We start from the raw sequence: 15,657 nt of genomic DNA, 5'->3' as shown, positions 1-15,657 counted from the left end.
CTTTCAGTGGCAACACATTTGTTACTTACAGAGCTGCAGAATTTGCTCTGTGAGTTCGGAAACTGAGAGTGTTTCATAGCAGTTAATATAGTTCATTGTAATGGCTTTTAATCCTTTCCAGGGCTTTTTTTGTGGCAGGAACTCATTTGCATATTAGGCCACACCCCCTGATATAGCCACTCCTCCTACAGTAGGCCCTGTAATAAAAGCCCTGTAAGCTCTTGGAGGATTGGCTATGTAAGAGGGGTGTGGCCTAATATTCAAAGGAGTTCCTGCTACAAAAAAAGCCCTGATCCTTTCTTACTCTTTCAGATCTGTAAGATATTATTACGAACAGTAATTGGCTGTAGTACTGTCCTAATTTTGCTGTTATGTTTGATTGGAATTTTGTGATAACCCATGTTTTGTTTGATCTTCAAGAAATTTTTATTTTGCATGGGTGATTGGAACTGCTAAGATGAGGCAACATTCTGGGAGGCCTGGTCACCTTAGGCGCCCATGGAGTCAGGAAGTCATGTGATTCCCCCCCCCCCCTCATGTGATCAAGTCTGCATGGTGTGGGAGAGAGACGGGGACCATTGAGGAGAGGGAACTGGTGTCCAGAGCCTGTGGTAGCTCTGATTAAAAACATACTCTTCTTCCCAATTTTCTCTAATTAAAAGGTACCCTTTGGAACCTGTCATCCTATGAGCCCCTCAAAATGGTAATCATTAACCATGGTCTTCAGACACTGACCAACGAAGTGATCATCCCCCATTCTGGTTGGGAGAGTGAGCCAAATGAAGACTCAAAGCCTCGAGACGCCGAGTGGACCACTGTCTTCAAGAACACTTCAGGATGTTTGAGGTGAGATTGGAGTGGCCATTTGCAACATTTTAGTCTGTGCTGAATAACTGTCAATGGAATTGGAGAGAAATCATTTTTGTGTCCAAAGAGCTGTATTATATGCCCAGAACCTTTGATATACATATGCATGCACAAAAGTACTTGTCTATTGCTGTTATTTCAAGTTTCTGCAAGACATGTTTGGGAATACAACTCAATGGGTTGGATCTTTCCAGCTTTTCAGTTGGTAAAAAAAAGGGGGGTCTGCTTTGACCACCAAAAAGGTATTCTGGACATTGTGGGAGGAAAAAAAAAAACTATGTGAGATGAGGACTTTAATATGGAGGGGAATTAGGTGGGATTGAATTTTTTTAAAAGCTGACTGGATCTAACACATTATTTATCTCCCTTTCAAATAAGAACAAAGGAGAAACCATGTTGGATCAGGCCAATGGCCCATCCAGTCCAACACTCTCAAATACATGTCTCAGAGTCAAACAAAATGTGACAGAGAACTCATAGCTGCCACAGGTCACCACTTTAAAATGCTGCAAGGACTTGATTGGGTCCACAGCACAAAGCTCTTCCCCTTCACACATTCAAAGCTCTTTCCCTACACCAGGGATGGCCAACGGTAGCTCTCCAGATGTTTTTTTGCCTACAACTCCCATCAGCCCCAGCCATTGGCCATGCTGGCTGGGGCTGATGGGAGTTGTAGGCAAAAAAAGTCTGGAGAGCTACCGTTGGCCACCCCTGCCCTACACCTATTCAAGTGCCAGAAGAGTTGTGCCCCCTTTGGTTGAAAAGGCATGAAGTGAGGGGGAGTTCTGCACCTTGGATCCAACTTGTGGCATTTAAAAATCACTTAAAAATGATGGTGGTGAACTTGTGACAGCCACGAATTCTCCATCGTGTTTAGTTTGGCCCTCATACAAATGTTTCATGTTGCGATACAGGATGATATTTTCATAGCTACAAGGTAATAGACCAGGAAACAGTCATTATGTGTTACAGTGTCCTAAGTGTTTGAGGGCAAACAAATATGCATTTTGTCCCCAGCCGTGAGATGGCTGTGGGCGGCTTCTGATGAGATATGTGCCCCAAGCAGTCAGCCGATGCTGTGCAAATGGCACTGTTTACCAATTGAGTACCGAATCCGCTTCAAGGTTTTAGTGCTGACATTCAAAGCCTTACGCAGCCTGGGACCGACATACCTGTGGGGCTGCCTCTCCCCATATGAGCCCCAAAACTGTTGCGATCTGCCAAACAACATCTTCTGGTCATCCCTGGCCTAAAGGATGTCCATCTTGCCTTGACCAGGGCAAGGGCCAGGGCTTTTTTGGCCCTGGCCCTGGCCTGGTGGAATCAGCTCCCCATGGAGATCCGGGCCCTGCCAGACCTGTTGACATTCCGTAGGGCCTGTAAGATGGAGCTGTTCCGCCGAGCCTTCGAACATCCTCTCCTCTCCTCTTCTTTATTGTTCAACCATCTACTGCCTACCCCCGCAATGACTTACCATCTGAATTATTATACTCGGGCTGATAACTGTGTTTAAGCCTGCCTTTGGCGGGGGAGGGCGGGATACAAAAATAAATTTATTATTATTATTAATCTGCAGTGTGCCCGTCCCGCCTGTATTACAGTTTTATTGAGTTGTGTGGTGCTGTTTAGTTGTTGAGTATTAATTTTATTAATTTGTTATATTTTAATTGTTTTTATGCTTGTAATTCACCCTGAGCCCATATGGGGGAGGGAGGATTATAAATCTGCTAAATAAATAAATAATTTACACGATTGCTCCTTCCGGGCGTACCTGCAACAGAAATCATCGTGTGGAAAGAGTTTATTATACCTGCATTGCACCTGTGGATAATAGCTTTTCTATGTTACAGTTTTTTATCTCAGAAATTAGTTGCAGGATCAGCTCCTTGAGTGCTACATTGGAAATATCTGATCAACTTAGGAGGTGGCTGTTAAAATTCTGACAGGGGGTTAGACCAAATATGATAATTGTGTGGGGCAGCTATCTAAAAGCAGGAAATAGATAACTGTTCCTTTGTCTTTGTGTGGCGTCTTTGCAAGCACATGTGGATAGCTGTGCAGTGCTTGAGCAAAATGTATCGATTGACCTCATTTTCAGACATTCTCTTTTTATCTTGTCTTTCTGACTAAGAATCATCCAGCATCACTACGTCGTGCTCCCAGAACTTACATAGAGGCATCCTCTAATAATAGAGGCTTGTAAATGCTGACAGAGCTCTAGCAAATTTGTGATCGATCATCCATGCAAGAAACAAATAGATGTTTATTTTTACCTTCTCCTTTTCTAGCAGAGGCAAATCTCTGAAAACTCAGCTAGCATGGGCAAATAGAATCATAAGTTCTGAGCAGGCCTGAAGTTTGGTAGGAATTAATAGGGAGACCTGACTTCCTAGGTTGTTAACAAAAACCCAGGATCTGCTCTCATCAGAATCAATGGCGCACATTTTATTTGCCAGATTCAGGTGGGTAGCTGGGTTGGTCAGAAGCAACAGAACACAATTTGAGTCCAGCAGTGCCTTTAAGACTAACAAAAATTAATTCTGGGTATAAGTTTTCGTATGTACATGGTTTAGAGAGCCAGTTTGGTGTAGTGGTTTAAGTGTGCGGACTCTTATCTGGGAGAACCGGGTTTGATTCCCCACTCCTCCACTTGCACCTGCTGGAGTGGCCTTGGGTCAGCCATAGCTATCGCAGGAATTGTCCTTAAAAGGGCAGCTTCTGGGAGAGCCCTCTCAGTCCCACCCACCTCACAGGGTATCTGTTGTGGGGGGAGAAGATATAGGAGATTGTAAGCCGCCCTAAGTCTCTGATTCAGAGAGAAGGACGGGGTATAAATCTGCAGTTTTCTTCTTCTTTCTTATACCTAGATAAACTTTGATGGTCTTAAAGGTGCCACTGGACTCAAACCTTGCTCTATTTTATTTGCCACAAATTCGTGGTATGTGTGTGATTTATTACTTGCATACAATTGAAATTTGAAATCTAAAATTCCCCAACAGTGTTAAAAATTTGGTTCAGATGGGTAGCCGTATTAAGGCTGAAGCAGAACAACGTTTGAGTCCAGTGGCACCTTTTAAGACAAACAATATTTTATTCAAGGTATAAGCTTTTATGTGCATGGGGATGGTAGAGACGGGGATGCACTTGTGGTTGTGGGGAGATGGATGAAGACTGAAGTGCAGTGGATGCAAACATGATTTTGGAGCTAGTGTGTAAAGCATCTTTCCTGCAGTGAAAGACTGAAGAGTCTGGAGTTTTTCAGTTTTGAGAGAGGACAATTAAGGGCCAGGGTGGACATGAGAAATTTATACGATTATGCGTGGGATAGAGAAAGCTGATAGAAAGAACTCTTTGGAAAAATGTGGGATCAGCCAATGAAGTTGATGGGCAACAGGTTCAGGACAGACGAAAGGAAGTACTTCTTCTTTCAACTGGTAATTAAATAGAGAAATCCTCTGCCAGTTGGACGTAGCGATAACCACAAGCTTAGATGACTTTAAAAGGCAATTAGAGAATCACTGGCTAACTACCCACGTTGACTGAAGAGAGCCTTTGCATCCAGAGGGAGCATTAGGGAAAAGCCGTGCCATCTATGCCCTGTTCATTGACCAGGACAACTAGTTGGCCATCTTGTGAAACAGCATAGTGGTGATGGGCCACTGATCTGATCCAGCAGGGCCGTTCTTACGTTCCTATGAAGCCTTCAATCAAACTTGAATGCGCTGTGATGTCTGAATATGGGCCCCTTGGCAAACTGGAGCTTGGAGAAAGTGAATTACAGTTTATTTTTATATTTTATTTACTTCGTTTGTACCATGCCTTTGTTCCCCGTGGGGACCCACAACAGCTTCCATCATTCTCCTTTCTCCATTTCATCGTCCCAACAACCCTGTGTCCCGGTAAAGGCAGATGGGAATTTGATTGGAAGCTTCTCAAGTCAGTTTAATCTCTGCTTCACTTCCAAGAGAAGGAGGCTCTGATCGTGGCAAAAAGTGAAGCTTGTTGTGATGTCTAAAAGCGGACACAGGTTTGATGTAGACATCTTGCCAAACCAGGGTTTATGCTAAACATAATTTAGAAACCAAATAATGTTTTGCAAACCTATTAGCAGCCTGCTTTCATTTGTCAGGAAGTTTAGTGTCAGATTGTCTATATGCAGTAGCCTCTGGAGACAGAATACCAGCCATGAATATAGATTCATGAGGGCAGCCGTGTTGGTTTGAAGCAGCAGAGCAAAGTTTGAGTCCACTGGCATCTTTTAAGACCAACAAAGTTTAATTCTGGATATTAAATTGAACTTTGTTGGTCTTAAACTTTGCTCAGCCATAAATATACTTCATTAATTCAGACATTGCTTCAAATCATGGTCGGTATAAACCAGGGATGGCTAAACTGTGGCTCAGGAGCCACACGTGGCTCTTTCACACATATTGTGTGGCTCTTGAAGCCACACCACTGCCCCATTGGCTGGCTTGGAGAAGGCATTTGTATCTTTAAATCATTTCTCCAAGCCAAGCCAGCTGGCAGCTTGGAGAATGCACTTAAAGTAACTTTCTTCCCACCTCTCCCTCTCTCCTCCCTCCTATTTGCTTTTCTTCCTTCCTCCCTCCCTTCCTGTCTTGCAGCTCTCAAACATCTGATGTTTATGTCTTGCGGCTCTCAGACATCTGAGATGCATGTCTTGCAGCTCTCAAACATCTGACGTTTATTCTATGTGGCTCTTAAGTTAAGCAAGTTTGGCCACCCTTGGTGTAAACCATAGTATGCAATCTTACCACAAACCATGGTTTAAGGTTATTTGGCTGACAGCAAACTGTGGTTTGCCAGGCATCACACTAATCCCATTATTGGTGGATGGGTGTAATAACATCCCAATTGAGCCATTCAGAAATATTTCACGGTACTCCCCTGCTGGGACTGTACTCCTTCAGAATGCCATCAGGGCATGACTATTTGACTGTTATTCCAAGTTAAAACAAAAACAAAAAAACAGCAGCTCCTGCATGTGGAATCTAGTGTGTCAGGAAGAAGGCTTGCTCAGTCTTCTGCTTAATATACAAGTTTCCTCATAAGGATCTTGCAATTATTGTCTGTTAGGGTTGCCAGATTCAACTCAGGAAGTATCTGGGGACTTTGAGAGTGGAGCCAGGAGACTTTGGCGGTGGAGCAAGGTTGTGACAAGCATGATTGAACTCCAGAGGGAATTCTGGACATCACATTTAAAGGGACTGTGCTCCTTTTTAATGCCTTCCCGCCATTGGAAATAATGGAGGATAGGGGCACCTTCTTTTGGGCACATAGAATTGGACCCCCTGATCCAGTCTTTTTGAAACTTAGGGATTTGATTGAGGAGAGGCACCATATGCTATACTGAAAATTTGATATCTCTGTCTCAAAAAACAAGCATCCCCTAGATACCCACAGATCAGTTCTCCCTAATGCCCCATGGGGACTGGTCTCCACAGAATATAATGGAGTGCCCAGTGGCTGTCCTCCCCCCCCTTTCTGATAGCCATTAAGAGGAGGGGAGGGGCTCTAAACCAGGGAATATCCTCCCCTAACTGGGGATTGGCAGTCCTAGTACTTTTGCATCCTCAAGGACTGACCGCTCTAATGTCCTTGAGGATGCAGATATTTTCATATGATTCATGCTGCCAAAGGGAAGTCCTATATTTAGCATTGTGCTGGTTCAAAAATCACACCTTCCTTAGTGTGCTTATTGCGAGAATAGCAAGTTGTGGGAAGGTGCTATAAAACCTTCCATGATATCATGTTCTTGCACACACATCACTTCAAGGCAAATATACTTGAGCCAGGAGACTGATTGCAGATTCCTTAAACTACATTCTGCTGCAGTTTCCTTGTTGGTTCAGCATTAACAAGAGCGAGATTGAACAATCCCAATCTTATAGTTTCCTGCCTGTACAGGTGCACTAGGGTGAGATAGAGAGAACAGCCCAAGGTTACCCAGTGAATGTTATGACTGAACAAGAATTTGAATCCAGTGTAAGAACATAAGAGAAGCCATGTTGGATCAGGCCAATGACCCATCCAGTCGAACATTCTGTGTCACACAGTGGCCAAAATCCAGATGCCATCAGGAGGTCCACCAGCAGGGCCAGATCTCCAGAAGCCCTCCCACTTTTGCACACACACCCCAAGCACCAAGAAGACAGCATCACTGCCCCAGACATAAGAACATAAGATAAGCCATGTTAGATCAGGCCAGTGGCCCATCCAGTCCAACACTCTGTGTCACACAGTGACCAAAAAACCCAGGCACCATCAGGAGGTCCATCAGTGGACCAGGAAACGAGAAACCCTCCCACTGTGCCCGACCCCAAGCACCAAGAATACAGAGCATCACTTCCCAAGACAGAGAATTCCAACAGTACGCTGTGGCTAATAGCCGCTGATGGACCTCTGCTCCATATGTTTATCCAAGGTAAGACCTACCTTCTATCAGCTACATCACAGTTGATAGAAAGATGCAGGGAAAGGAAGTGTTCTGTATAATGTCAGCTGTAATTTAATTTTGCCTGCTGTGCTTTCATCTTCGGTGACCCAGCAATAGGATCCTTGAGTTTTAGGACTGTTTGAAATTTCTATAGGTGAGGTTAAGTCAAGAGAATGTGCATAGCAACAGAAGAACCAACATTCCAGGCTGCAAAACTCACTTTCATTTTCAGGCATGTTTGGTTTGGAAGGCTTTTGTCAATAGTCTATACAAAGGGAAGGATTCCCTCCCCCCTTTCCTTTTGCTGTTCTTTTGCATCCTTCAGGCTTTATGATGGGGGGCAACAGTTCATACAAAGCTAATAAAGGAAGCCGCATTCACTCTTGTAGTGCACTGGAGTGTACTTCAAGCTCTTTTCTTCTGATTAATATGTATCTCCAAAATGGTTTTTGTTCATTTCCATTCCTTAGACTTGCAGTCTCTGAATTGTGCTTGCCGTTCCCCCAAGAATAGCTTTTATAAATGCAGACTGTAATGAAGAATGTTCCAAAAGGCTCCTTTCATTGAAATTATCAACAATCCCATATGAGATATGGGACCTTCGGAATGGGATCCAGACGTCATCATTTTTTTTCCTTGAATGCTCCTCTCCTCTGAATGAGGATATTAAACATGGTGCAGCTGGTGCTCCAAAAAAGATGGAGCATTTGTGGTCAAATCTCTTCACTGTTTACTGGGAAGGAAATTTGTATTCCTTATTCCATTGTTACAAATAATAATCAGATACATCATGAAATGAAGTGGAAAACCCTTCAAGGATTGCCTTCTCCTATATGAATCTGCTCAGATGCTGAAAGATCCTCCAGAAGCCCTCCTTCATGTTCTCCTCATTACAATAATCAGAAATGCAGCTACTAAATAAGGTTGGGCCTTTTTTGAAGGTCACTGCCCACATGACCCGGAAGTGACATCAACACATCTGGGATGACTTTTGTTGTGAGTTGGCCTGTTCATGTGTTTTGTGAGTAAAGACAGAATAAGAACAGCGAGAAACAAAGAAAGGAAAAAAGAAAGAGGCACTTGGGTACTTGTCCAGTAGGAATAATCTTTTTTATTATTATTTTATTATAAGTATACAAAAATAAACCTACATGACCTACCTAATACTACAAAAACCATTAAAGTTGCATTACTAATTTTGGAAACAAAATTTTTACTTTTATATATGATTCCAAACAATGTCCTACTTTCATTACATGTTGTCCTATTTTGATTTCTTTGTAAATATATTTCCAAAAGTTGCCGATGCAAACCTTACATCATGCTCAGTATTTCCTTCTTCATGAACTCCACAGGGAGGAAAAATTATTCCAGAAATCTATAAACATAGACCAAGGCTGTGCAAATAATTCCCGAGCGTTACTCTCCTTGCAGTCCTACTTTTTACATTGTTATTTTGTCCACAGTCTTAACAAATACATCTTTGGGGTATAAGCTTTCAAGAGTCGAAGCTCCCTTCATCAAATATTTATTGTGGAAATCTTTTGTAAAAGGCAAAAAATGCGAGGGCAATCTGGTTTCGACATCTGTCACCCCATTGATCTCCAGGGCTGATTTGGCAGATATGGCTGGCTAGGTGGGTATCCCCCACCTCTCTCACTGCTCCATGTACATCCCTCCTAAAGCTGCATGCTCAGTGGAAGAGGAGAGCCATCCCAGATAGATATTTATCATTTCAATAATATTTATTGGTTTTGAAAATGGGTACAAGGGGAAAAGGGGGGAAAGGGAGAAGGAAATAGGGAAAAAGCTTGAATTCAAAAACATAAACATTTCTATTGTCTCTTCTACAATAAATTCTCATTGCCAATCATAATGCCTGTAAGTCTGTTATCGCAGTTTCTTTTTTAAAAGTATGTTATCATAATATGATTATTAATTGTAACTACAATCAAGTTGCTTTAGAAGTCTAAAACACAATATAATACAAAAGCTTCTATATTTGATAGTTTGTTTTAATCCATTCATATAAGGGTGTCCAAAGTTCTTTTATATCTCGGATGGTGCAGTCTTTCAGAATATCAGTCAAAATGTCCATTTTTGCTGTTTCCAGTGTTTTTTCCCAGAAATTCTTTTTCTGAAGACACTTCTGACTTCTGCAGTATTTAACATAGATTATTCTAGCTGCAGTAACTATATGTAAGATCAAACATTTGGCTTTTTAACCAGATAGATATTTATCAAAGCTATCTAATGAACTTTGAATCTTGAAAGCTTATAACCTCCCCACCACCAAAATTTCATGTATCTTTAAGGTGCTATTGGACTTGAATTTAGTCCTTATCTCTTCTGTCCTCCTGAAACTACCACAACGGAGACTGTTTATATTTTGTTGCATGTTGGAGTTTGCAAATGCATACTGACATTGGCTGCAAGAACTTGAGGTTCTTAGATTGGTTGATGCCAACGGTGGTTTGCCGTGATAAATAAATGAAACTGTCCACTGTGTAGCGCTAGTTTGGTGTAATGGTTAAGTGTGCGGACTCTTATCTGGGAGAACCGAGTTTGATTCCCCACTCCTCCACTTACACCTGCTAGCATGGCCTTGGGTCAGCCATAGCTCTGGCAGAGGTTGTCCTTGAAAGGGCAGCTGCTGTGAGAGCACTCTCCAGTCCCACCCACCTCACAGGGTGTCTGTTGTGGGGGAGGAAGGTAAAGGAGATTGTGAGCTGCTCTGAGACTCTTTGGAGTGGAGGGCGGGATATAAATCCAATATCTTCTTCTTCTTCTTCTTCGTCTAAGTGCATCACCAAGATGGTAAACACCAGCTGAGAATAAATTCTGCAGCCATCTGTTTAACTGCCTTCCATGTTAGATCCCCTTTTGCCTTCACTAATGCAGCAGCTGGAGCTAGAAATTCAGCGGAACAGTGCTAACTGCAGATTATAAAGCTTGTTTTCTAATTTGGAAAAGAATATGCATTCTGCAAGGCCATAGCTGTAGCTGGGGGCAAATTGGCGACTCCCCCCCTCCCGAGCACTGGTTTGCCCCACCTACCAGTTTTTCAGAACAACAAACTGTAAATTAGACAACTGCTGTTTCATGAACGGAATGCTTGTTTTTAGAACAGGAGAGTGTCTGAGCTTAAAATAAAAAGTGATGCTGGTGTTCTCTAGCTCCCCCAACAGGCACCCACCTGAGCCACCCATTTCCACTATGCTAAGGATTTGGATATTTCAAAATTGCTGAATGATCCTGAAACAAATCCCCCTTTAGCTACTACAGCCGTGAGCCTGACAGTTGCTTAGAGAAGGTTAAACGTTACCTTCATTTAGGGTTGCCAGGTGTGTGTTGGAAAATACCTGGAGACTTTTGGGGTGGAGCTGGGAGAGGGTGGGGTTTAGGGAGAGGAGGGGCCTCAGCATAGTATAGAGCCCCCCCCCTCTCCAAAGCAACCATTTTCTCCAGGGGAGCTGATCTCTGCCATCTGGAGATCAGTTGTAAAAGTGGGAGGTCCCCAGATCACACCTGGAGGCTGGCAGCCCTAATTATTGATGTGAGGAAGGTGCTTGTTCTTAGCAATGGAAAAATTCTGAACAAAGATAACTATTCCTATTCAACTTACATGTTTCAGGCACTGGCAATTCATTGTCAATAAAATACTCTTTGACTTGTCAAGAGAGTTCCAGAATTTCATGTTGGGTATCAAGAAATAGTTTGTTTTCCATTTTTTGGGAGGGGACTGCCGGCTGGAAATATGGCGTCCCCACATGGTGAGGAAGACAGACAGTACTCCTGATGTTTTTTGATGTGTTCCTTTGAGGCTGGGTTTTCTGTCCCCCATAACTGCTTAGCAGTGCCTACTTGGAGGGACGTGATCTCAAGTAGGAAAGTGGCAACGGCTTTTATTTTATTAAGCAGGGGACGAGGTGGAGAAGGGAGGGAATATTCACATTTGTGTATGCTTTATAAGTGCTTTTGAAATAACATAAATTTGAGCATTGCCAGTTCACAACCCGCCTGTTACACAGCCACAGCTGTGTTCATTTCAATTATTATTAGTATTATTATTTTGCAGTGTTGATGGAATTTACCCAACAAGTCTCAGAGAGTGGGTGGCACTTGTCAAATTCCTCACAACAATGTATGTTAACCAGCTATTACTCTCTGCTTTTGGAGACATTTCTTAGGCTCAGCTAGAGTCTGAGGAAGTGGAGGAACTCTCTTTTGTCCCCTCCCAGTTATACAAAGTTCAGCCATTGAGCTTATATTGCTCAATCCATCTGCTGTTTTTCAGGGCATGCAATAAAGAAAGATCTTTCCTATTACTTGCTATCTGCATCCTTTTAACTGGGGATGCTGGATTAAACCTGCAGCCTTCTGTGTGGAAAGCAGATGCTCTGCCACTGAACCAGAACCCCTTCCCTGATTCTCTAAATCAGGGGTCCCCAAACCCCAGGCCACAGACCGGGATCAGTCCACGGCCTGTTAGCAACCGAGCCTCACTGCCCTTCCCCCACGCATCCTCGCTGCACTGCCCCCCGTGGTGCCCCCTCCTCCCTCTTTCACAATTTTAAGGTCCAGGAGGGGATTGTGAAGCGCCTCACAGGCTCTTTAAAAGCCAACCCCCTCCCCCCCTGCCAATCACCTTATCAGCAGGGAAAACCACGGTGGCAACAGTGAGCAACCCGCCGCTGCAGTTTTCCTGCTGATCAGCGGGGGGGGGGGGGGTCAGCCTGGGAGGCATTTCACTGCCCCTTCCAGGGCCTTAAAATTATGAAAATGGAGGGAAGAGGAGGCACTGCAGGGGAGGCTAAATTCGGTGCCCCTACCCTGCCGGCCCTGGGGTTAGTCCCGGGGGCCAAAAAGGTTGGGGGCCACTGATCTAAATCACACCATTTTTATAACTTAAATGGAAGCACCAATGCACACAAAGTAGCTGTTCTAGGTTCAGTTCCTAGCATAACCAGTTAAACAATTTTGGGCAGCAGAAGTTGGGAGAAATGCTAAAACCATTGAGGGGAGTCATTTGCAAGTTGGAGAAGGCAGCGTTTAGACAGCTGGATCAATGGCTTGAGTTGGTGGATGATAGCTAATTAGCTATGTCATACATAGCCAAAATATAAATAGGATGTTCAAAAGGCTCCCAGTGAACTCAGAAGAATGAATGCTATCAGGATCTATTGTGGCTCTTTATGACAACTCGTGTCCTGGTCTAGAGTCAAAGAGGTGAACTTCCTGGCCAAGGCAGTATTCAGGAAGTACTAGAATATTAGAATAGTCTTGGAACCTTGATTTTCTCTGTGAGTTTTTTTTTAAATTATTGTTATTTGTGTTGTTTACACTCCACCTTTCTCACAAAGAGCCCCGTGGCGTAGAGTGTTAAAGCTGCAGTACTGCAGTCCTAAGCTCTGCTCACGATCTGAGTTCTATCCCCAGTGGAAGCTGGGTTTTCAGGTAGCTGGCTCGAGGTTGACTCAGCCTTCCATCCCTCCGAGGTCGGTAAAATGAGTACCCAGCTTACTGGGGGGAAAGCGTAGATGACTGGGGAAGGTAATGGCAAACCACCCCGTAAAAAGTCTGCTGTGAAAATGTTGTGAAAGCAACGTCACCCCAGAGTCGGAAATGACTTGTTCTTGCACAGGGGACCTTTCCTTTCCTTTCTCAAAGGGACTCAAGGTGAATTACACATAATGAGACAGGGGATTGGATAAAAATATGAAGGGATTGGATAAAAATATGAGGGGACTGGATAAAAATATGGAGCAGAGGTCCATCAGTGGCTATTAGCCACAGTGTTTGTGTGTGCGTATTTTGGCCACTGTGTGATACAGAGTGTTGGACTCGATGGGCCATTGGCCTGATCCAACATGGCTTCTCTTATGTTCTTATGACAGTACAATCGACAGGATTCATAAAATAGGATTTGGATTGTAGAACCAACCAGGAATCTTAGAGCTGAAGGGCAAGCATAGGTGTTAACGTGACACATGACATGATTCAAGATTACATAGTAGGATCCAGTTTACAGCAAACTATACACAGTAGTATAGAGCACAGTTCCTAATAATTTGTCCAAGTAATGTTGTGAATCATTTTGTACTGTGCTGTCGTATTGCCCACATTGAAAAGGCCCTTTGAATAATTCAGTTTTGTGTGGTAGAAAACTTTCTGACCTCCTCTTAAGGCAGACCATTCCATTCAGGGGTAACTTCACCTGAAGTTACCTCCTAGCACTGAATTTCAAAGGTTTACTGCCTGTGATTTTGCCCAATTGTAGGTTGGAACCTACAGAAAGCTTCGTTCAAATGAGTAAAGTTGTCATGGCGAAGCATGGGGGAGAACTCTGAGAGCCAGTTTGAAATGAATGATCAAGGAGATGATTCTGTATGTGGTTATTGAAAGTAGGGCCAATTGAGCTAAGAGGGGCTTCTTTTTGAGTATATGAAGATAGGATTGGACTATAAGAACAGAATGAGGAAGGAAGAACCATGTAAGTGAGATCCTTGGAGAAAGGATGGTATAAAATTGTGCAAGACAGAAAAAGATTTCCTAGGGACTGACATAGCCCAGTTAGAAACTAGTACCATTGGAAGAAGCCAAATAAACATGGGTTGGATTTTGAGCAGATGTATTTGGGATGAAGCTCGTTGGAGAACTGAGAGTCAAAAACGCCCAGCAGGAACCTATTCGCATATTAGGCCACACCCCTTGATGCCAAGCCAGCCGGACCATGTTCCTGTGCATTCCTGCTCAAAAAAAGCCCTGCTGAGAGTCAACGTGTTGTAATGGTCTGTGTATTAGACTAGGACATATGAACATAAGAAGAACCCTGCTGGATCAGACGAGTAGTCCACCTAGTCCAGCACCCTGTTTCACACATCAGCCAACCAGCTGCTCTGGAAGGCCAACAAACAGAGCACAGAAGTTAAAGCCTTCCCCTGAAATCACCCCTAGCACTGGGTTTCCAAGGTTTACTGCCTGTGAATATGAAAGTTGCCTTTACTTCCCATGGCTAGTAGCCCCTGATGGACCTCTCCTTAATGAATCTGTCTCACCCTCCTTTGCAAGAACGTAAGAAGAGCCCTGCTGGATTTCAGGAGCTGATGATTCTGGGTCTTATTAGTTCTTCCAAAATGTTGTGTGTGAGCAGTGGATTGACAAGTGAAGACAGACAGACAGGTGCTAATAGAAGTTTCGTCACACATTCTGATGCCTATGTTTTTGGCAGAAAAGCTGCAGCAGAACTACTTCTGCTGAACTTGGGACATTTGGGGTGAGGTCAGACGTTCATAAAATCCCGCTACGGGCATGAGTGGCGTTCGGAAGCATGTCGGATTTTAAGCGGTTGTCCAAACCTCAGCATCTGCGAATGGTGGTTAGCTTGTTTGAGTCCCGCATTGAGATGACTGGGGCGCAGACTAATTTGATACTGCTTTAAATCTGGAACAAAATTCTTCTGACGGTTCCTGAGCGGAATTTCTCTGTTTGAACGCTCCATCGTTGGTGACTCGTCGGAAGCGCACCACCACTTCCCTCCCAAAGCCCCCTGCAAGTGATATCACTGCACCAGTGAATGAGCGAGTGAATGTTGGCTCGATAAATCGTTTATCCGCCCCTATGTCCGGAAACACAACTCACTTTTGAAACTAGATGTGAACTGATTTGAATTCCTGGGTTTTTTTCTGCACGCGTAGTGCTGGAAAAGTAGTGCCAACGGACTAGCAAAACTGTTAGTGATCTGATCCATTTAAAAGGGATGTGCTGCAGTTAGCGGGCATCACTGCACCTGCGCTAATGCAGATTGACGTCTCATGAAACGAGGTCCGGTAGAGCAATCTGATCAACCAGCGACGGGTCCACATGGGATAGAACGGGAGCCTGGCTGTTGTCTGATCGGAAAATTGGTTGTGTGGATTATAATAGAGGCGCGTTGCATATGGATTTAATGGTGAGTGTGACCACACCCTTGCAGACACATACGGTGTTTTGCTTTATTTTTCTGTCACAGGAGGAGAACAGGTTCCCACCCCTTTCACTCTTTTGTTGGCATATCTACCTGGCTCTGAACCTAACAGGGATTTTCTCCTTTTCCTCTCTATGTTTCAGGAAGGCTTTTGGCTTTCTCTAAGGAAAAATTCAGCAACCAGGAGCACTTATTGGAAGTTAATGTTGATGGTGAAGAGAATGAGCTGTTCCTCAGTTCCAAGTTTGTGCCTGTCATGGTCTCAGTAGGTCACAAGGGGCTGCCCTCTTCCCTTATCTGCAATATGAGGATAATAATATGGTCCTGCCTTAGGGTGCGTTTGCACTGCACTAAATGATGTGTTTTG

At 43.7% G+C, this 15,657-nt stretch overlaps 1 protein-coding gene across 10 annotated transcripts in view; it reads left to right on the top strand.

Moving 5' to 3' along the window:
- Positions 1–15,657, top strand: part of ARVCF (ARVCF delta catenin family member) — a 628,036-nt gene that overhangs the window by 471,476 nt on the left and 140,903 nt on the right. For all 10 annotated transcript variants that reach the window (XM_060249537.1, XM_060249538.1, XM_060249535.1 and 7 more), the window contains one exon: positions 663–846. In XM_060249537.1, coding sequence (XP_060105520.1) covers positions 663–846 — 184 coding nt within the window. The remainder of the gene's footprint in view (positions 1–662; positions 847–15,657) is intronic.

The sequence above is a fragment of the Heteronotia binoei genome, chromosome 11, assembly GCF_032191835.1.
Source record: "Heteronotia binoei isolate CCM8104 ecotype False Entrance Well chromosome 11, APGP_CSIRO_Hbin_v1, whole genome shotgun sequence".
Classification (NCBI taxonomy): domain Eukaryota; kingdom Metazoa; phylum Chordata; class Lepidosauria; order Squamata; family Gekkonidae; genus Heteronotia; species Heteronotia binoei.
This window is presented reverse-complemented; position numbering and strand designations above follow the sequence as displayed.